This window comes from Nerophis lumbriciformis, linkage group LG09 (assembly GCF_033978685.3).
Source record: "Nerophis lumbriciformis linkage group LG09, RoL_Nlum_v2.1, whole genome shotgun sequence".
Lineage (NCBI taxonomy): Eukaryota > Metazoa > Chordata > Actinopteri > Syngnathiformes > Syngnathidae > Nerophis > Nerophis lumbriciformis.
In genome coordinates this window covers 17,687,501-17,710,442 of record NC_084556.2, presented here as the reverse complement: position 1 = coordinate 17,710,442, position 22,942 = coordinate 17,687,501, and the positions used below count along the sequence as shown (strand labels likewise).

The window sequence follows — 22,942 nt, the reverse complement described above, 5'->3', positions numbered from 1 at the left end:
GTGTTTGGCATAAAAAACTTAGCTCTCTTTGACAAAAAGGGCAGAAAACAAACACCAAAAAAAACAACAATTTGTAGGACCTAATTGTTCGGAAACAATTAGGTATGTTAATAAACATTTACAAGATTTTCGTATCGGTATGTATCCGGTGCGACTAATATATGTAAAAATATTTACTTCTTCTAAAATGTGCTACTTAGGTGCCGGTGCGCTCTATAGCCCGAAAAATACGGTAGACTGGGAAAATCTCATCACAAAACTCTAAATATTCTCCCACCAACCACACATTTCCTTCTTTCTTGATGAAGGAACAATATTATTTATAACAACATGCCACAGTATATTCATCAAAATTCCGATACTCATGAAAGCATCCTGTCGTGCTTGTTACGGACAAGATGGGTGTTGGTATCTCTCTGGCAAGGAGCAGTGTGTGTATGAGTTTATATATGATGTAGGATTTCAGGACTGCTGTTGGCATGTCAAGAGTGCCAGACTCTGTTGGGACCCTCCAATATAAGCTGCTGCCTCCTCTTTTGCCCCTGCCAAGATCGCCTCTCACTGAGCGAGGCTGTTTGAACCTGACAAAAATACTGCAGGACATACTGCACAAAAAATCCTGAAACTAACTTTGTACATTGAAGCATATTTTGTTTGCCCGGGTGGTGTTTATTAAATTGAAAAGTTTGTTTAAGGGAGGGTTTGTTTGACAATCTAATCAGACTCTTTCGAATCAAATCGTCGACTATTCTAAAACAGCACGTCTGTGAGCAAAATCAGTTGAAAAATCTGTCCGCCATCAAGCAACATTTATTTGCAGGACTAATGCTGTACTGTATTAATCTGTCAATAATTGTTGTCAAAATTGAGCATTATTATCTGTAAAAGCAGACTTTTTGATGCACTTTTTTGTCGGTACCCATTTCACTTTGCAGTTGTACAGTATCTAATTATATGGCCACAATTGATGGGTGGATTGATACCATAAGTACTTGTAAATGCCACAGGTCCCAAAGTGTCCTAATATTGATTCTCTTGTTACTACTATAGACATTTAGCACAACTAAGGGAGATGTGTGTTCAAGGGAAGAATACATTCAGTGATACCTCAGTTTTCATTAGTAATCTTTTCCACATTGTTCAATTAATCGTATGAAAACCAAAACCAGATAATCACAAAACACATTTTTATAGATAATTACTATAGTTTTACATGCAGAAACCAATGTAAAATACATATACATTACACCAGGGTTTCCACTAGATTGCCAAGACACCTGTGGGGGCGTGGTTGGGGCCGTGGTCAATATGACACCATTGTCACATTTCTGTTTTTCTCCTGTGTTTTCCTGGCCACCCTGCCCCCACTCTGTTTAGTCTCTCTCTCCCCAGTTGTCATGACAGCCTAGGAAGGCGGGAAGGCTTGAGCCCACCTGGCACTAATCACTACACTTTACTTATAGTGATTGTACACACCTGTCCTTTGCTGGTTCTTTCCTTTATTCCCTCCATGAGTCCAGACAAGTATTTTCTCTTTGCTGTTTCAATTGTTACAATTGTTACTTTGTTTTTGTGCTCTGCTTTTTTGCCCTGCCTTCCTATGGCCAGTTTATTTTGTACTTTGTTCCCTTTGTTTTCTTCATGGCACTGGTTCCTCCACCCAGTGCCATTGTTTTTTGTTCATGCCCTTATTTGGATAAGTAAAGACGTTTCTTTTTAACTGTTACAACGTCCTCCTGTCTTTGCTGAGCGTGACAGAAAGAACCAGCCAGAAAAATGGATCCCAGAGAACCATTTTTTCCCCCAGAGTACTCTCCATGAACATGACACCCGTCTCTGCCAACAGGAGGAACAGGTCACTGAGCTGGGAGCGTGTTTCAATAAATTGGCGGCACGACAACAAGCAGCACGTACAGCGGCTATCGAGGAGAGGCTTGCCACTTTCGTCTCCTCCCTTCAGAACAACTGAAGCCCAGGTATTCAATATACCATCAGTGCTGTCTCAGCCACCTCTGATGTCTGCACTTCTGTTATTTTCCCCCTGCTGTCCTGGCCAGAACGTTTTTCCGGAGACACAGGTGATGTCTGTCCTTTCCTTATTCAATGCCAACTACATTTTTAACTGCAGCCAACTGCCTTTCATACCGTGCCCGCGTGGCTTTTGCCATATCACACCTCTCTGGTAAAGTCGCTAAATTGGCCACAGCAGAGTGGAGCCAACAATCTTCTTTTTGCAGTTCCTGGCCAAGGAGCACATTTTTCAGTGGACTCCCCCGGGCCGTGAAGCAGCCCGGTCCTCAGTGTGTTGAAAGATGCTATAGACTTCCGTACTCTCGCCGTCAAGAGCGATTGGAACCCTGCTGCTCTCTTGGATGCTTTCTGCTTGGGCTTGGATGACTGCATTAAGCATCACATGATTGCTGTTGACTTACCTCTGGACCTTGATGACCTCCTCTCACTGTCGGTTTAAATCGACAAGCGAATCAATGAGCAAGAGGAGGACCGAAACCTGCAGCGCAATTTTGGTGGGGCTTGGCACAGATAACCAGACTTGCACCAGCTAGACGAGTCTGTCTACCACTCACTTCCGGGCACTGTTGGACCTCCTTCCATGCAACTTGGTGGCAACCGACTTCCGTCCACTGAGAGACAACGTTGTCAGCGTCTACACCTCTGCCTATACTGTAGGTATTCGGACCACTTGATCTCCCGATGTCCCAATCGTCCAACCAACTGCCGATCTCAAGCACGTTTCCCTTCTGGTGCGACGTCACCGACAGCGGGCCAACTTTCTCTGCCATCAGCTCCGGCATCTTCCAGACAGCGGCTACAACTTCCAGGTACCATTTCCTTGGGTTCAAAAGAACTTCATATTCTTGCCTTCATTGACACTGGAGCAGATGACTGCTTTTTGGATAAAGGGCTAGTTAAATTACATGACATCCCCGTAACACGTTACAGACTCCCACAGTAGTTCACTTACTTGACGGGCACCATATAGCTAACGTGCAGTTTCAAAACGAACCGTTCACTATTCGTATGTCAGGTAACCACGACGAAGGTCGTTTTTTTTTGTCGTTCCCTCTCGTTCTACTCCCGTTGTCCTTGGGCTCACTTGGCTAGCAATGCACTACCAACAAATAGACTGGAACAGGGTATCTATTATCAACTGTAGTGTCTTTTACTTCAGCTCTTCTGGTCCACACGTCGTGGTTCCCATAGAATTTCAGCCTGATACCATTGATTTAATGTACCCTCTGCTTATCACGACCTCTAGGAGGTATTCAGTTATGATCGCGCACTCTCCCTTCCTCCACATCGGCCATATGATTGCTGTATCGATCTTCTCCTGTGTGTTAAATTACCATCATCGCGACTCTATAATATTTCTCGGCCTGAGCGTGAGGTCCTTGAACAGTATTTCACCTCTTCACTTGCGTCCGGCATTATTCGTCTTTCCTCCTCACTACTAGCCACAGTGTTTTTTTTGTCGAGATGAAAGATATATCCCTTAGACAGTGTATTATTGTGCATTAAATGAGCTCACTATCAATAATAAGTATCCTCTACTTCTGCTAGATTCAGCATTCAGTGCTGTTAATCAAGCTAAGTTTTTTACTAAGTGAGACCTTCGCAACACATACATACCATTTAGTACGCATCCATGAGGGAGACGAATGGAAGACTGCTTTCAACACTCCCATGGGTCATTGAGTATTTGGTAATGCTTTTTGGTCTGACCAATACTCCCGCCGTGTTCCAGTCTTTGATTAACGCTGTGCTTTGTGACATGTTGGGTCGCTTTGCTTTTGTTTATTTAATATTTCATATTTTTCCACAACGTTGGAGGAACATTCTCAGCAAGTACGTCTTAATAACAATCTTATTAACAATAAGCTTTTTGTCAAAGCCAAGAAATGCGAATTCCATGTGTCATCTGTCTCTTTTTAGGGGTACATTGTGGAGCAGTGACAGCTTAAACCCGATCCGGCTAAGATCCAGGCTGTGGTAGACTGGCCTGTTCCAACATGTAGAAAGCTTCTTTCAAAGATTGTTAGATTTTTATTAGTGATTACAGCCGAATTGCTCAGCCGCTCAGAAAGCTTACATCTACTAAGATCCCGTTTAGATGGACCCCAGAATCTGACAAGGCATTTTCTACCTAAAATATATTTTTTCCACTGTTCCTATCCTTACCCATCCTGATCCCGCCTGTCCTTTTTTTTGGGGGTCGATTTATCTGATTCTGGCATCGGGGCCGTCCTCTCCCAGCGTGATTCCACCGGTGGCGAACTGCATGAGTTCGGCAGAAAGAAACTATGACATTCACAATCGGGAACTACAGGCTGTCGTGGAGGCACTTTCTGAAGGGCTCGGTACAAACTTTTACCATATTCACGGACCATATAAACCTGGTTTACCTGCGTTGCGCCCAGAGACTGAACCCCAGACAGGCACGGTGGGCTCTATCTCTCTCCAGATTCAACTATACTCTGACATTCTGCCCCGACTCTAAGAACGGCAAGCCTGACGCCCTGTTTAGAATGCATTCCATTGTGGCAGACTACACATGCCCAGAGACTATTGTTTCACAGTCTCAGATCCTTGGAGTTCTACAATGGGACATCAAGAAGGAGGTAGAGAAGGTGCTCAGCAGCTCCCCAGCTCAGCCGCCTATTCTGCTGGTCGACTATTCATCGGCCCTGACCTCCGTCCAACGGTGCTGGTGTAGGTGCACAGCTCGAAACTAGCTTGTCATCCTGGGAGGAATCTGACTGTCTTCCTGCTAGTGCAGCATTTTTGGTGACCTTCTATGAGGATCAATACCAAGGAGTGTGTGGTAGCTCGCTCCATCTGTGCCCGCAATAAGTCTTCTCATTAGGTACCTGCAGGACTACTTAGGCCTTTGCCTATTCCCTCTCGTCCCTAGTTACACGTTGCATTGGACTTTGTAACAGGACTTCCACCCTCTAATGGCAACACCGTGGTTCTGACCATGGTGGACCAGTTCTCCAAGATGGTCCGCTTTTCTGCTGTACCCAAGCTTCCATCTGCCTTGGAGACCGCTGAACGTCTTCAAGCTTCATGGTATTCCCACTGATGTGGTCTCCGACACTGGACCCCAATTCTCATCTGCCATTTAGAAAGCTTTTTGCAAATCCTTAGCCTTTGCCAGTCTTTCTTCCAGATACCATCCCCAGTCCAACGGTCAGACCGAGTGAGCAAACTAAGTCTTGGAGGTCACCATACGCTGTGTCTGCCACCAACAGCCGGCGTCCTGGTCTTTCAACCTACCCTATATTGGGTATACCTACAACTCTGTTTGTTCTGCCACAGGGGCCTCACCTTTCCTTAACGCCCATAGTTTTCAACCGCCTGCCTTCCTGTCTGAGTCCGCTGTGCCGTCTGTCACTGCCCATCTTCGCCACGCTCGGATGGCTCGCAATTAGTGGTTGGCTAACTGCCACTGTCTACCTGCACCAGATTATACGCCAGGACACTCTCTCTCTCTTGTGTGTGTGTGTCATTATCATTGCAACCCGGGAATGCTTGAGCACACCTGGCCTTTGCTGGTTCTTTCCTTCATTCCCTCCATGAGTACAGACCACGCCACAGGTTTATTGCTCGCCTTCTTACGGCCAGTTTAGTTTAATTTTTTCTTTGAAAAGGCAAAAAAAAATGTATACATACATTTAAAAACAAATCTGTGTAATTATAGTATTAACATCATTGTTTTACATATAATTTTTGCTCTATTTTTCACTTATTTGACAATTTGCTTCGTTGAATTTTTTTTTTTCTACAGACGTTTTTATGACTTTTTCTTTATTAAAAACGACTAGCAACAAATCTAACATCTATTTCTGGTGTTTTTGTAGACCATACTCATGTTTAGAGACTATTTACCCCTTCCTCTCCATGTCCACGACGAAGAGCGAGCTGCAGTGAGCCTGATGTCACACTAGCTTTGCGCTGGTGCGAGCCTTCCTTTGCTTAAAAGATCTTGAATTTTGAAGATTGCTGTCCGCGGGTATATCTCAGATACATTAAGGTATATGTCCACAGCCCAGACATTTTGCTTCTGCTCCAAACAACCCTGTGTGTATAACTTACATAATCAAAACATCCGGTTTTGGCAGCGCTGTTCCAGTGATCAAAGTCTTTTTTGGCGGCCACCTTTTTGATGCGTCACTAGTCAATACTGTGCAAATAAACTATATCATTCATACTGAAAATACCTGCTGTTAAAGTCTGTTTGTATTATGATGCACATTTTTACCCATGGTCTTAACCACACCGTGTTGGCGATGAATGGGGAAGTGTTGTCTGTCTTGTGTGTGCACAAAGCAAATATTTGTTGGGATTGGGCCCGTTGTTAGCATAAGATTGGCAATAAAAACTGTAAAGAGCATCGGACCATTTTCTACCACTTGTCCCGCTGGGGGTTGTGGGGGGTGCTGGTTATCTACCACTTATTGGTATCGACGATAGCAAGCTCTCTGTTATCTGGTATTGTATAAGTAAGAAAATCTGTGCCAGGGTCATTGGGTTTATCTTTTGTTTATACCTCATTGCCCAGGCCATAAAGGGACTCTTATGTTGTTAATCTTTATCTCATATTTGACCTCTGACCTGTAGTGGCTCACACTGTTTCGTTCCTGTAGACTGGAAACGTGTATCCAAATAATAGATACTGATTGCAATTTTCCGCGAGGAGTTAGTCTGCGTGTGTGAGCTATTTGATATTCAGAGTGAGATGTGATGTAATTTGAGACATTACGTAAGCAGTCAGCGTGGCCTGTCACTCTGATTATCCGGCTCACATACTCAAGGAGAAAAGTGCTCAACTGGGGTTCTGATTGCCTTAATGAGCTTACATTCAGGCGTACGTTGTGCAATAATGTAAACAACTTGTTTTCTCAGCAAACTAGCATTTGACTTACCGAATGATGGTGGGGAAGAGCTCTCCAGAGTAAAGGTAACAGCAGTTGAAGGAAGCGGCGAGACAGCCTTTACCCACCACAGCCAGACAGGTGCGCACCGTCTGTTGGTCTGTGCATGAGTACAATGAGAGTTGTCAATACATATTAACTGCAAATTAGTCCTAATGTGAATCAAATTAGTGGATTTAGATGTTTCTAATGCTCAACAAGGTAATGTAATACAGTCACTACATCAAGAATGTATTTTTCACTTCTCGGCAGCAACCAGCAGAGGGCGCAGTTAATTCAAATCTCAACGTAGGAATCAACACTTGAAGTTAAGAAAAGAACACCTTTTTTAAAATATCTTGTAGAATTATGACGAATTAACAATTGGTTAATCAAGTTATTGTTTAAGATGGGACGACCTCTTTTTGCATGTTCTGAACTCCTGTTTCAATGCCACTTCTGTGCTGAGAAAAATAAAGGTTCCTTAATGAGTTGTCAAAGCACAGTCCTTCAATGTAGATGTTGCTCACATAGCTGACGTCATGTCTTTCTTGAGACTGCAATCATATTCCAGACAGCGCGTCTGCTGGTTGCACTCAATTTTGCCTTAATTGCTTAAACACATGTTTGTCAATGAGTTGTCCATCTCTAAAATGTATGTTGAAATACATGTCACACACTCTTTATACAGTATGTGAGTCGAAAGTGAACGTCTAATAGAAAATTAATGAAGGGAGGTTCCCCAAGCTGGTTAAGTTAGCATGTTGCATTCCTTTAACATTAATACTTTTTACCTTACAGTTTCGCTTTGAATGGGAGACATTGAACTTTGAGCCTCAGGCCAGGCTGCAATTTCACAATTTTGCATCTTTATTTGCCCATATTTGTGTGGTGTTTGAAATGCTTGCATGCAGTGTGTTCCATACCATAAGGTACCAGCAGGTTTAACATTATGGTGATTCCGGCGATGATTAGTGCACCGCTTTGGGATGGACGCCGTCCTATAAAGCTCATGGACACAGTTATGACAACCTTGGCGGGAAAGTCCACGGCACCAAAGATCACTTGGATTAAATAGATATCCACCCCAAATTTCTCGAGATCCATGGCTAGCCCATAGTAGGCAAAGCTTGTTGACAGCCTGTGAAAGTAAAGACGAGAGTTTAGGGTCATGATGAGTGCTTGGAACGACTGCATTTAATATTGCATGTTGAGTAAGACTTGAATTTTATATTAAGTCATGTAGTGCTTGAATACCAGACAGCACTGAGGCAGACTGTCATCTTCCTCATTGTGGGAGTGCGAAACAGATCCAAGACTGTGTAGGTACCCTGTGAGCATGACATCTCTTTCTTCATGGACTCCTGCAGCATCTAAAATTAGCCAGAAAACCATTATTACTGAGATTTATTTTACATATCCAACAACAAAAATGATGGGAGTTAACATTATTTTCCTACTTTAATGTCAATCTTCTCTCCTTCCTCGTGACGTCCGTTAATTTTTGCCACACTTTTTAGGTTCTGTATGGCCCGGTCATGCTTGTTGCTGATGACCAGCCATCTTGAAGATTCATGAAACCACCTGAATGAACATTTGTAAGTGTTTTTTTCTTATATATTCATGCTCAGTTGTCATTGAGAACTGTTGATTTAATGTGTTATAAACCAGGGGTGTCCAAAGTGGGGCCCTGCACTGTTTTGCGGACCACAGCTTGTTTTCGTTATGGGTGTTACGACCTCCTTTCTCTTTTTGCTCGCTGGAGGGATAGGGATGGCTCTTTATCAGTTTTAGTGACACACTTTACACACATAATTTCAGAGTGCCTACAATGGGTTTATGTCATACAGCAATTAGATGGCAAGGAAAAGTGATTAAATCAAGTGGCAAATGGAAGTTACGTATAAGTTGAAATGGAATAACAAAATATAAAGTGGTTAACAAGAAGTGTGATACCCAGAAACATCCTCTTCTAACACAGGTGAGTTGGTTAAATATGTGTACATCCTGTATGTCAATTACACCGCCACACCTATACTTATGTGATCAGTGTCTACCTCAACCTACACACCCCCACACACGCACTGCTCCTCAAAACCCAGCTGTCTCCAACAATGTGTTTAATCCACTTTTGGGGTGTTTTACATGCAGGAACATACTAAAAGTGGGCAGTGCAAACATTTAGGTTGGACTGAGGGACAAGCGGTAGAAAATGGATGGATGGATGTAATTGTTTAAAACGTATGTACTTGGATTTGAAGGAAAACTGCACTTTTTAAAATGTTGCCCATCATCCACAATACCTATGTGAGACAAGAACACCCGTCTTCCTGTTTTTTTGCACATTCTAAAGAGTTAAAAACTAACAATGCAGGAAATGAGAATACGAGCTATTACACATATAAAGCCCTATAACTCCAATAAAGTTGTATATACATGCTGTAATTATGTATAGTTTCTAAATTAGTAACAGTTACATTCATGATAACATGTAATGTTTACAGCATTAATGAGCAGTGACCTTTACACCAGGTGAGACAACGATGCCTTTTTTTTTTTAACTTAAATTCATATACTCTAAGTATGATGACCTTCATTTTGTCTTAAAGTACAGTTTAGAGAAGCATTTGAGTTTGCATATATAATCCTCTGTATTGGCAGACACATTCATTATTTAATTCCATTCAAAGCAGTACAGGTAAAACAACATTATTGTATCTGACAAATAAAAAAAAAATACAACCACTGACTTCCTGCATTACAAATGCAATGTTTGTTATGAATAAAGTTGTTTGAAAAAAACGCTGGAATTCGCTGGTCAAACATTGTAAAGACATGTGTTTGCTAGCTCAACCGCCCCCACTTCTCCGTCAGGCAAGTCCGAGTACTGCTTAAGCATTGGAGGACCTTGTCATGTATGTGTGATCATGTTTTGTTTTAGTTATGTCCTGTTGGTTTAAGACTTTTTAGTTCCTGCTTACGCTTCCTGGTTTGGTCACCATGGCAACTTATTAGTTTCACCTGTCTCACGTGTTGGAATCAGGCACCTGTTTGTAATCAAGAGAGAGTATTTAAGCCTGTCATTTTCTGTTGGTCGGCCTGGCGACATTGACTTCTGCTATCTCTGTTACGTCTACTAACTCTGTTACCCATGCTACGCTTGCTACCATAGTTTATGCTTCATACCATGCCAAGTAAGTTTTATTTTGTTTTGTCACAGTTAGCGAGTTTTGTTTTATGTCCATAGTTTCTGTCCATGTGTCAGTATTGTTTTCATAGCCACGTTTGTTCTCCGCCTTGTTTGCGCCTTTTGTTTGTTCTTTTGTTAGTGTAAAATTTAATTATGTATTTACCTTCATCCCATGTCCGATCCAATTCCTTTGCATTCCGGGAAAACAAACCATCCCACAGCTTGTTTTTATTTAAGAGTCTGATTATCAAGAATAAAGATATCACACTTTTTAAGCGTTTCTGACCACACAAGTGATCTACAAAAAAGGCTGACACAGCTGGAGCTGGCCAAGATACGTGAACTAACACGTTAGAGGTGCCGCTTGCCGCCGAAGCTAACAACACCAACAACTTCACTTGGCTCCCTAGCAACCATGTGCATGATAAGACAAAGTCAACGGATCAATACAGGATTGCCAGAAGTGGACCTGTATTTAAAAGCGTTAATAGGAACTCTACAAAGCAATGTCAATGATGTACACAGATATTGTCAATAATTTCCAAAAACAGATAATCAATTGTATACAAAAATATGTAGAAAATCAACAAAACAGATTGTCAGAGAGAGAAAATAATATTGTGATGATGGAGATGCTGAAAATGCAACATTGCATTCAACATTGCAACTTTTGAAGGCCAAGCAGCAAGATAACACCCATTGGGACAACAGCAGTGTTGTGGAGAACATTAAAAGGAGATTGCAGCATTGTGCCAACAGTTGAATTTCAGGCAACACAATAATACTGATCTGGAGAACTACAGTGTTGTGGAGAACTTCAAAGAGGAGATGGCAGCATTGCACCAAAATATCAATGTCAGACAACAAGACATCACCAATCCGGGGAATATCAGTGTTTTAGAAAACATCAAAGAGGAAATGGATCAGTTTGCACGACAGAACGACATCAATAATTGCAGGACTGTGCAACAACCCTCGATTCTATGAAAGAGCAATTGACAACGGAAGAGAACCAGATGACACTGAGCAACAAGTGGTTAACTTTCTGTAATCAAAGGCAATTGATGTCGATATTGCCACCATTGATGAGTGTATTCTACTGAATATAATAAACCGGTCATCATCGTGAAGCTTGCTAACAAGAAATCCAAAATGGCATTGCTGAAATGGGAAAATAAGCTGAAGGGTACAAATGTGTACATGAACGAGTACCTCACTAAACGCAATGCTAGTATCGCCAAAAAAGCATGTGACTTGAGGAAGCAAGGGAAGATTCAGGGAACCTGGAGTGCCAACTGCAAAATCTACATCAAACTGAATGGAGGTACAGAAGCAAGAGCACTGGTTGTCAAAAAAATCAAGGTCTGGAAAAATATTGAACCTCCCAGCGCAACCACAACAACGACAATGATAAGGGACAGAGAACAAACATCAACATTCAACTAAAAAACTACAACGCTCGAAGGGATTACCAAACAAGAAGATCTGTACTCAGGTGCACATTTATATACACTAATGGACATTCATAGAGAAACACAAAAGATTGCTGAACAAGAATATATGGAACTAAAAACCTTCTGCACTATAGATCACAATAGTCTGGAATTGGAGGAGGATATACAGTAGATCCAGATACAAATTGCTTTCCCATATCAGGACTGACTGTTTTTATTATACAGACAAACAACATAATAGCAACACTAAAACTGACAACAAACTGTTGATTTTTTATTTCAACAGAAGCTTGTATGCAAACTACAACAATGTGAAGCATGTTTTGGAACACTTCAATGAACCCTTCAACCCTGATCACTTTCTCAGAAACATGGATAAATGCTAAGAAAGGAATAGATTTTGATCTGGAAGAACTTGAACTGAATTATATCAACAGAACTAACAATAATGGTAGAATAGTAGCTGTGTACGTGATGAAGAACTTGAACCACAAAGTGGTAAAAACACATGTCATTAGCTATTGATAATATTTTAGAATGTTTAATCATTGAAATATGCCCTGAAAAAAAACAAAAACTTATTAATCAACCGCATATATAGAACACCTGTAACACCCCAAACATTGATACATTTGAGAACTGGATTAAGGCAGCTTTTACTAAAATTAGTCAAAAACGAACTTTCTTATGTGGTGACTTCAACATTGACCTCTTGAACCCTAACAAACAAAAGTCCATCATTGACCCAATGTATAGCCTGAGTTTATATTCTAAAACCACAAGGCTAAGCTGAATCTCAGGACACAGTGCCACATTTATTGATAATAATATATATATTTTTTGACAAAAATACCACAAAAGTGGCCTAGTGGTTAGAATGTCCGCCCTGAGATCGGTAGGTTGTGAGTTCAAACCCCGGCCGAGTCATACCAAAGACTATAAAAATGGGACCCATTACCTCCCTGCTTGGCACTCAGCATCAAGGGTTGGAATTGGGGATTAAATCACCAAAAATTATTCCCGGACGCGGCCTGCTGCCCACTGCTCCCCCTCATCTCCCAGGGGGTGATCAAGGGTGATGGGTCAAATGCAGAGAATAATGTCGCCACATCTAGTGTGTGTGTGACAATCATTGGTACTTTAACTTAACTTAACAAATGATCTGCTAATATCCGACATCAGCTGCCAGTTTTCACAACCTATAATGGGAACTACAAGAAGAGGAACATGTCAAAGAATATGCACAGAGAAAAGTATGACAGTTTTCAAGAATGATCTGAGAGATCAAAGTTGTGACAATGTATACAGTGAAAATTATGTAGATGATGCATATGGTAAATTTTTAAACATTTTCACGATGCTTTGTGACCAATATTGTCCATTAAAACAACTTAGTAGGAACCAAAAAAGAGCAATCAACCATGGGTGACAAAAAGACTGAAAATGCTTGCAGCAAGAATAATACATTATATAGAACTTTATAACATACCGATCTACAGAGGTAGAAGACACGTGCAAAATGTGTAATAACAAACTAATAAGCATACTACGAACATGCAGGAAATATTACAATACATTTTTAGACATGAACAAAAAACAACATGATAGCAACATGGGACATCCTAAATAACATCAATAAACATGGTGCTAATATGGATTATCCTCAATACTTCTTAGACGGAAATGTAAAAAATGACAATATGAACCAAGTAGGTGAAATATTTAATAACTACTTTGTAAATATTGGACCAAATCTGGAGTGAAAGATTCCAGATCCTGGCCGGGTCAGTTGAGAACTTGAATTAAACTATTGACATAAATCCCAAATTGATTTTCCCCAAGGGTGAGACAAAAGAGGAAAAACTCAATATTGTGAAAAAATTTAAATTGAAGAGATTTCAGAACCTTTAACATATATAAGCAACCTATCATTTCCAACAGTTGGTATTTTTTTGACCTAAAGAAAGCCTTTGATACCATTAATCATTCAATTCTACTAGATACAATGGGAAGATATGGAATTAGGGGGCTGGCTGGTGACTGGTTAAAGAGTTATTTAACAGGGAGGGTACAGTTTGTTAAAATGGGTCAATTTTTATCTGATACTCTTGGCATTGCTTGTGGTGTCCCCCAAGGGTCCGTGTTGGGGCCAAAACTGTTTAATGTATTTATTAATGATATACATCCAAAATACTGAAATGTATACTATTTGCAGACGACACAAATATATTCTACAGTAGTGATGACTATAATGAGCTCATAAATACAGTAAACACTAAACATAGTAAAAAAAAATGGATGGACACAAATAAATTATCTTTGAATATAAATTAAACTAAGATAGTGATGTTTGGAAATCGCAACGTAACGTCTGAACAGAAAATAAGTATTGATGGTACCCAAATTGAAATCGTAAATGAGAATACATTTTTGGAAGTAATAATTGATAGTAAACTAACATGGAAACCTCATGTCAGACACATTAAAACAAAAATCTCCAAAAGCCTCTCAATTATAAACAAAGCAAAACTATACCTCAATGAAAATGCACTCCGTACTCTATACTGCACCTTGGTACTCCCATACCTTACATACTGTGTTGAAGTATGGGGAAATACTTACCAAAACACAATTCATCCTCTGATCATATTACAGAAAAGAGCAGTGCGGATCATTCACAACGTTGGTTATTCAGAACATACTCATAATCTGTTTATGCAATCAAAGTTGCTCAAATTTGATGACCTTGTTAAATATAATACATTAATAATCTTATATAAAGCATTTAACAAATTATTTCCGCCTAATCTACAACGTTTTTTTATAAGACGAGTGCAGGCTCATAACTTGAGAGGCTTTGGATATTTCTTATTGCCGAGAGCTCAAACCACTCGTAAACGTTTTTGTGTGTCTGTATACGGAGTTAAACTATGGAACACACTGGACTTACAACACAAGCAATGCCAAACTATTAATCGATTTAAACTATTATACAAACATGGGGTCTGGTTCAAATATAGAGATGAGGGTCTTTAATTTGACCTGCTGCTATACTCTGTTTCAAAGTGTTAACATGTGCTCAATGTTTCCTTACCATTCTTGCTATGTTGTCTATTACCATTGTTGGTATATTCATTATTCCTACATTGTTGATACAAATGATTGTTACAGTGTAATAATTATTGTTACCTGTGGTAATGCCACTATGATGCGACATCTGTATTATAATCCTTGAACAAAGTAAGAGTGAAACTCATGTGAATAATCACTGAATGGAGAACGGGGTGGGATTAAATAAATTATCTTCTTCCCACTCCCTTTCAAGCAAAACTGGATGCATTACATACTATACATTACCTTTTGCACTATATTAATTTATATTATTATATGTTGTCAACTTTGTACTTTTTTATGTCATTGCCTGAAATAAATAAATAAATGAAAAAAAAAAAAAGGAAAAAAACAGGCATATGAGAATAGCAAAAGTTGTACTGATTTATAAAACATGAGACAAACACCAGTTTACAAACTATAGACCTGTATGCTTACTTCCATAATTTTCTAAAATTATTGAAAAACGGTTCAATAACAGATTGGAAAAATTGATGAATAAAAATGGAACACTCACAGACAACCTATACGGATACACCGCCAACATTTCAACATCAATGGCATTAATAGAAATAACGGAAGAGATTGCCAATACAATAGGTAGTTAACAGTGTGCAGCTGCACTGTTAATGGATCTAACAAAAGCATTTGACACAATTACTCATAAGCTCTTAATAAACAAATCAGAACTGTAAGGCATCAGAGGGTTGGTATTAAACTGGGTAAGAAGCTACTTAATCAACAGGAAGCAATATGTAAAGATAGGCGAACACACATCTACAGGGCTAAATATATCTTGTGGTGTATCCCAGGGTTCAATACTGGGTCCAAAATTGTTCAATCTTTATAAAAAACGACATTTGTAAAATTACAAAGGACTTAAAGTTAGCACTGTTTGCAGACGACAGGACTGTGTTTTGTTCAGGAGAGAACACACAGAAGCTAATACAAACAATACAAATTAAAACAATGGTTTGACAAAAACAGACTATCTTTGAATCTCAGTAAAACCAAAACAATGCTATTGGGGAACAGTAGAAGAGAAAGTAATACACTAATACAAATAAACAGAGTAAAGCGAAAGGGTAAAAGAAAAAAATGTTTTGGTGTAATAGTAGACGATAAAATAAACTGGAAATCTCACGTAAATAATATACAACATAAAGTAGCAAGAAACACGTCAATAATGGATGAAGTAAAATATGTTCTGGACCAAAAATCACTTCATATTCTCTACTGCTCGCTACTGTTACCATATCTGAGTTATTGTGTAGAAATATGGGGAAATAACTACAAAAGTATGCTTCATTCACCAACAGTGTTACAAAAAAGATTAGATCGCAAAATACATAATGTTCGATATAGAGAACACGCAAACCCTTTGATTATATCAAAATGGAACTATCTGGTGCATTTCCAAACGGCTAAAATTATGTACAAAGAAAATTATAGCCTGCTACCCAACAATGTACAATTCTTCTCAACAAAAGATGATAAATATAACCTTAGACAAACATATAATGTACAACATTTGTACGCATGTACAACACTTAAAACACTTAGCATATCAGTATGCGAAATTAAATCAAGAAAGTCAAACAAAGTACTATCATTCAGTTTAAAAAAACTGTTAAAAAAGTGTTCACAAATATATATATATATATATATATATACATATATATATATATATATATATATATATATATATATTCACATATATATATATATATATATATATATATATATATATATATATATATACTTTCAACCTGAGAAATAACAGCTACCAACCATTCACGCCTACGGATCACGATTGAAGCCAACAAGCAAACCGTCAACTTCCTTGACGTCACTTTCAACCTGAGAAATAACAGCTACCAACCATTCACGAAACCCAACACAACACTCCAATACGTGCACCATGACAGCAACCACCCACCCACCACCACGAAAAGAATACCTACCGGAATCAATAAAAGGCTATCGATGCTGTCATCTAGCAAAGCTGAATTTGACCAAGCAACCCCCCCGTACCAAAAAGCCCTTGATGAAAGCGGATACAATTTCACCCTCACCTATGAACCCACGCCAGGAAACCAGCCAAAAAAGAACAGAAAACAGAACGACATCATCTGGTACAACCCCCCATACAGCAAAAACGTCTCAACGAACATTGGACACAAATTCCTCAATCTGATTGACAAACACTTTCCCAAAGACAACATCCTAAGAAAAGTATTCAACAAGAACAACATTAAATTGAGCTACAGCTGCATGAACAATATACGACAAATCATCTCAAACCACAACAAAACAATTGCAAATGAGCCGTCGGCCCTCAGACAGAACGACTCCAAAACCAACAAAGGATGTAATTGTCGAAAGAAACCTGATTGCCCTCTCAACGGGGGGTGCTTACAAACATCAGTTGTCTACCAATCTAAGGTAATACGCAAGGACATTAACACATCCGACACATATGTAGGATTAACCGAGGGAGAATTCAAAACCAGATGGAACAATCACAAGGCTTCTTTCAGGAACAAAAACCTGCGAAATACCACAGAACTCAGCAAACACATTTGGGACCTCAAAGACAATAATGTTGAATATTCAATAACATGGCAAATTCTTGCATCCAGCACACCTTACAATAGTGGTAATAAAAGATGCAACCTATGCTTGAAAGAGAAACTGTTTATTATTTACCGTCCAGACCTGTCATCCCTCAACAAGCGCAGCGAAATTGTAACAGCATGCCGCCATAGACGGAAACACCTCTTAGGTAACACATGAGCCAATCACCACGCCCCTAGGCCAGCCTGTACCCACCCACTCTGTGCCCTATATAAACCATGGTATGCGAATGCTCCCATTAAAATCTCCTGACGATTGAGGGTACCCCCCCTCATGAAACAGGCCTGTAGAGAATAAATAGTCTTGTGATTTTTTCCCACACATACATATATATATATATATATATATATATATATATATATATATATACATACACACATTATATATATGTGTGTATGTATATATATATATATATATATATATATATATATATATATATATATATATATATATATATATATATATATATATATATATATATATGTGTGTATATATATATATATATATATATATATATATATATATATATATGTGTGTATATATATATATATATATATGTGTATATATATATATATATATATATATATATATATATATATGTCTTAATAAGGTTATCCAAAAAATAGTGCTCGATACCGTAGTAGAGCGCAATATATGTATGTGTGGGAAAAAAAATCACAAGACTACTTCATCTCTCATGAAACAGGCCTGTAGAGATGAAGTAGTCTTGTGATTTTTTTTTCCCACACATACATATATATATATATATATATATATATATATATATATATATATATATATATATATAGGTAAAAGCCAGTAAATTAGAATATTTAGAAAAACTTGATTTATTTCAGTAATTGCATTCAAAAGGTGTAACTTGTACATTATATTTATTCATTGCACACAGACTGATGCATTCAAATGTTTATTTCATTTAATTTTGATGATTTGAAGTGGCAACAAATGAAAATCCAAAATTCCGTGTGTCACAAAATTAGAATATTACTTAAGGCTAATACAAAAAAGGGATTTTTAGAAATGTTGGCCAACTGAAAAGTATGAAAATGAAAAATATGAGCATGTACAATACTCAATACTTGGTTGGAGCTCCTTTTGCCTCAATTACTGCATTAATGCGGCGTGGCATGGAGTCGATGAGTTTCTGGCACTGCTCAGGTGTTATGAGAGCCCAGGTTGCTCTGATAGTGGCCTTCAACTCTTCTGCGTTTTTGGGTCTGGCATTCTGCATCTTCCTTTTCACAATACCCCACAGATTTTCTATGGGGCTAAGGTCAGGGGAGTTGGCGGGCCAATTTAGAACAGAAATACCATGGTCCGTAAACCAGGCACGGGTAGATTTTGCGCTGTGTGCAGGCGCCAAGTCCTGTTGGAACTTGAAATCTCCATCTCCATAGAGCAGGTCAGCAGCAGGAAGCATGAAGTGCTCTAAAGCTTGCTGGTAGACGGCTGCGTTGACCCTGGATCTCAGGAAACAGAGTGGACCGACACCAGCAGATGACATGGCACCCCAAACCATCACCCAACCATGCAAATTTTGCATTTCCTTTGGAAATCGAGGTCCCAGAGTCTGGAGGAAGACAGGAGAGGCACAGGATCCACGTTGCCTGAAGTCTAGTGTAAAGTTTCCACCATCAGTGATGGTTTGGGGTGCCATGTCATCTGCTGGTGTCGGTCCACTCTGTTTCCTGAGATCCAGGGTCAACGCAGCCGTCTACCAGCAAGTTTTAGAGCACTTCATGCTTCCTGCTGCTGACCTGCTCTATGGAGATGGAGATTTCAAGTTCCAACAGGACTTGGCGCCTGCACACAGCGCAAAATCTACCCGTGCCTGGTTTATGGACCATGGTATTTCTGTTCTAAATTGGCCCGCCAACTCCCCTGACCTTAGCCCCATAGAAAATCTGTGGGGTATTGTGAAAAGGAAGATGCAGAATGCCAGAACCAAAAACGCAGAAGAGTTGAAGGCCACTATCAGAGCAACCTGGGCTCTCATAACACCTGAGCAGTGCCAGAAACTCATCGACTCCATGCCACGCCGCATTAACGCAGTAATTGAGGCAAAAGGAGCTCCAACCAAGTATTGAGTATTGTACATGCTCATATTTTTCATTTTCATACTTTTCAGTTGGCCAACATTTCTAAAAATCCCTTTTTTGTATTAGCCTTAAGTAATATTCTAATTTTGTGACACACGGAATTTTGGATTTTCATTTGTTGCCACTTCAAATCATCAAAATTAAATGAAATAAACATTTGAATGCATCAGTCTGTGTGCAATGAATAAATATAATGTACAAGTTACACCTTTTGAATGCAATTACTGAAATAAATCAAGTTTTTCAAAATATTCTAATTTACTGGCTTTTACCTGTGTGTGTGTGTGTGTGTGTGTGTGTGTGTGTGTGTGTGTGTGTGTGTGTGTGTGTGTATATATATATATATATATATATATATATATATATATATATATATATATATATATATATATATGTGTGTGTGTGTGTGTGTGTGTGTGTGTGTATATATATATATATATATATATATATATATATATATATACACACACACATTTATATATATTATATTACATTATATTATTATATTTATATAAATATAATAATATAATGGATATATAATTAATAAATAATATAATTGGATATTAAAGAGTATGTGAAAGTTCGACTCCTACCTTGTTTACTTTCTTGACGACCTCCTTAAAATTTTGTAATCAATAAGAAATATCAAGCAGCTAAAATGCACCAAACATGGATAAGTGTGAAGACTGTTTTGCATTTTTTTCCATCATGCTTTGTAATGGATTTAAATGGGTGTAATTTAGATTTGTTTATGTTTACTTTTTATAATGTCCACAAAGTTCAATGAGCAGATTGTGTTATATGTGACAAAGTCTGTTGAAATTTTGTGTTGGTTAGATTTTAAATTTTTTGCACCATGACTAGGAAAGGTTGTGCACATTGGGTCATATGGGTAAATGCTTCGCATTCTCATATTCAGAGCATAATTAGAGTTCATTAACCTACATTTACTCAATTGATGGTGACAAAATGGCTGTATCAAAGTCAGTCTTTTAAAATGAATGCAATCTCTCTTCGGGCAAAGTTATTTATTAAACTCATGACGTTCCGCGGGTCAAATTGAAGACGTCAGGGGGCCGTACTTGGCTCGTGGGCCATAGTTTGGACACCCCCCGTAATCTAAGCCATTATGTAGCACTAGTGCTAAACAAAATACGAACATAATAAACAGTCACTTACAATGTCCGCTCTCACGAAGATGCCGACTGATCGCATGGTTGTATCTTTCAGCACAAGGTTTGTCTTCTCTGTTTAAATTATGAATTTGTCATAATCCTCACTCATCAGTTAAAAAATGCATCTTGCCGCGTCTTCCTATAGCGATGACTTCGGAACACACTTGAATTTTAAAGTTGACCAACTTCTCAGCTTGTGACCACAACCTTTTACTATACAGGTGTGTTGCATGATTTGTAATCAAGCATTTCCTTTTATAAACTCAGAAGCAATTCAACAGAAGCAGCAGCTCATTAGTTAGCTTTCCTCTGTGATCAAGCTGCTGTGTTACTAAAATTAGTTCCTCTTCGTTACAGTAACAATTTCGCTGTAACTTAATTAATACTGTATGTAGGTCACGTCATGTAAATGGCGCGTTGTTGGTGGTTTTAGGGTGTTTTTAGAGTGCTTTATAAGCAGAATAGATGACTCCCCATTAGCTGCATTGTTAGCTGCCTCTTGTTAGTGTTTTTTCAATATTTAGATGCACAGAAAAATAAATACATATATTCTTGTCTCACATAAAGATTATGAATGATAGGCAAAATTCACTCCATAAGGAGGATTTCCCCTTTAAGTTTGTATATGTAGCAAAATTAACAAAGAAAAAATATGCCTTTCAGTATGATGTAGTGTAACTCTGTTTTCTGGGTACATAACAAAGCCGTATACATTATATTATTTACTGAATCGTTGCAAGTTTTCTCACCATGCATAAATAAAGAAGAAGTAGAAGGGAGAAGACACAGCCAATGTCAACCACCTCCAGTCCCGGACAAAGTAAGCGATGAGTGCCAGGATTAACTGTCCCAGCGTGTAACAGTAACCCGTGAGAGTCCCCACTGCCGTACGCACACGGGTCGGGATCCACTCCACAACTTTTTCAAAGAAAAGTACATCGTTTCATGTTCAATTAAGAATGTTGATTCAAATGTGTATTTTTCACAGACAAACTTACTGAGTGAGAATGTGTTGAGCCCCAGGCCCGACAGTGCCATCCCGCAACCAAAGCGGCACAGACAGAAGATGGGGAAGGATGTGGAGAAAGCGGCGCACGTCCCAGACACCGCCATCAGTAGGTGAGAAATGAGCAGCAGGTTGCGTCGACCGAATCTAAAATGGAGATTCACCATTTGTCACTACTGTGCGTAATTGTACAATGTTGGTCAGCTAAGATTCATGTTTACTTGTCTGCAAGACTTCCCAAGACAATGGATCCCACAAGAACACCTCCCATGTAGATGGTTTGGCCCATTTGCTTTAAAGAGCGCAGATCACACACCAAATCCCACTGAACACACAATTTAACATGCAACTCTTAACTGAGGCAAATACAAATCCAATCAATCCAACAAATGTAGCCATACCTCGGTTATGATAGTGGAGCTCATCTCAGTCATGTTATACGACCATCCATCAGTACACCCCTGCAAGGCAACTTCAACATCAAGTTCTCCCTGCTCCTCTGATTTGACGCTGACATTATTGTCCAGTAGATGCCACTGTGGAGCAACATAGCTTTGACACCTCTGATGCTTGCCCGCTTGGTCCAGCGGTATTGTGACTGTCAGCTCTTCTCGTGGGCTGAGTTGGTACTCAGAGAGGTTTGCGTGCGCACTGCAGTAGTGAGGAGGCACGAATGCCACAAAGTTCTGTAGCAGGTTGTGACTGGCCATCAGTAGCACCGGTATACATAGCAGGGTCACATGCAGGATCTGGAAGCGGCCCGTGCTGCCCACCTGCTCAAGGAGGTCACCAAACGCCATTTAGAAATTAATTCAGTTCTTACAGGACCTCCTCCGAAGTTGCACTAGGAGTTCTAGTTGTAAAAGTCCAACAACATTCTTCGTTAGGTTCTTGGCACTGATGAACATTCCCCAAAGCACCTGTGAAAATATTTAGGAAAACTGTATGGCCTATTTGTAGTTGTTTAAACATTTGTATACTAAAACAATGTAGAGTACAACTTCTTTGGGTGTACAATTCGCAATTTCAAAACAAAATCAAATTTAGGGTGGCCCAAAAAACAACCCACAAATATTTGAAGTCGTTAATTTAAATGTTTCTTCTTTTCTTTGTCTGTGTGTACAGGTTTAATTTGTGCATTAAATAAGAGAACATTAGCAGCTTTTTGGAGAAATCATTCTCTATGGAAAAGCAGAATTTTTGACTGGGTATGAAGTTCAAGTACTACTGGACTGTTCAAAATCTTAATTCTAAAGTCCAAATAATTGATATTTTTTTGCAACATATGAACGTTTGCCTCCAACGCCGTGTCGCTTC

General features: G+C 39.1%; 1 protein-coding gene across 1 annotated transcript in view; it reads right to left on the bottom strand.

Moving 5' to 3' along the window:
* The window catches only part of slc22a6l (solute carrier family 22 member 6, like), a 31,814-nt gene that overhangs the window by 7,855 nt on the left and 1,017 nt on the right, over positions 1 to 22,942 (bottom strand). The window contains exons 2-9 of the mRNA XM_061962452.2: positions 22,027 to 22,545; positions 21,847 to 21,950; positions 21,618 to 21,772; positions 21,369 to 21,537; positions 8,393 to 8,516; positions 8,190 to 8,305; positions 7,859 to 8,073; positions 6,945 to 7,053 (exon numbers count right to left, since the gene is read on the bottom strand). Coding sequence (XP_061818436.1) covers positions 6,945 to 7,053; positions 7,859 to 8,073; positions 8,190 to 8,305; positions 8,393 to 8,516; positions 21,369 to 21,537; positions 21,618 to 21,772; positions 21,847 to 21,950; positions 22,027 to 22,425 — 1,391 coding nt within the window. The 5' untranslated portion in view covers positions 22,426 to 22,545. The remainder of the gene's footprint in view (positions 1 to 6,944; positions 7,054 to 7,858; positions 8,074 to 8,189; positions 8,306 to 8,392; positions 8,517 to 21,368; positions 21,538 to 21,617; positions 21,773 to 21,846; positions 21,951 to 22,026; positions 22,546 to 22,942) is intronic.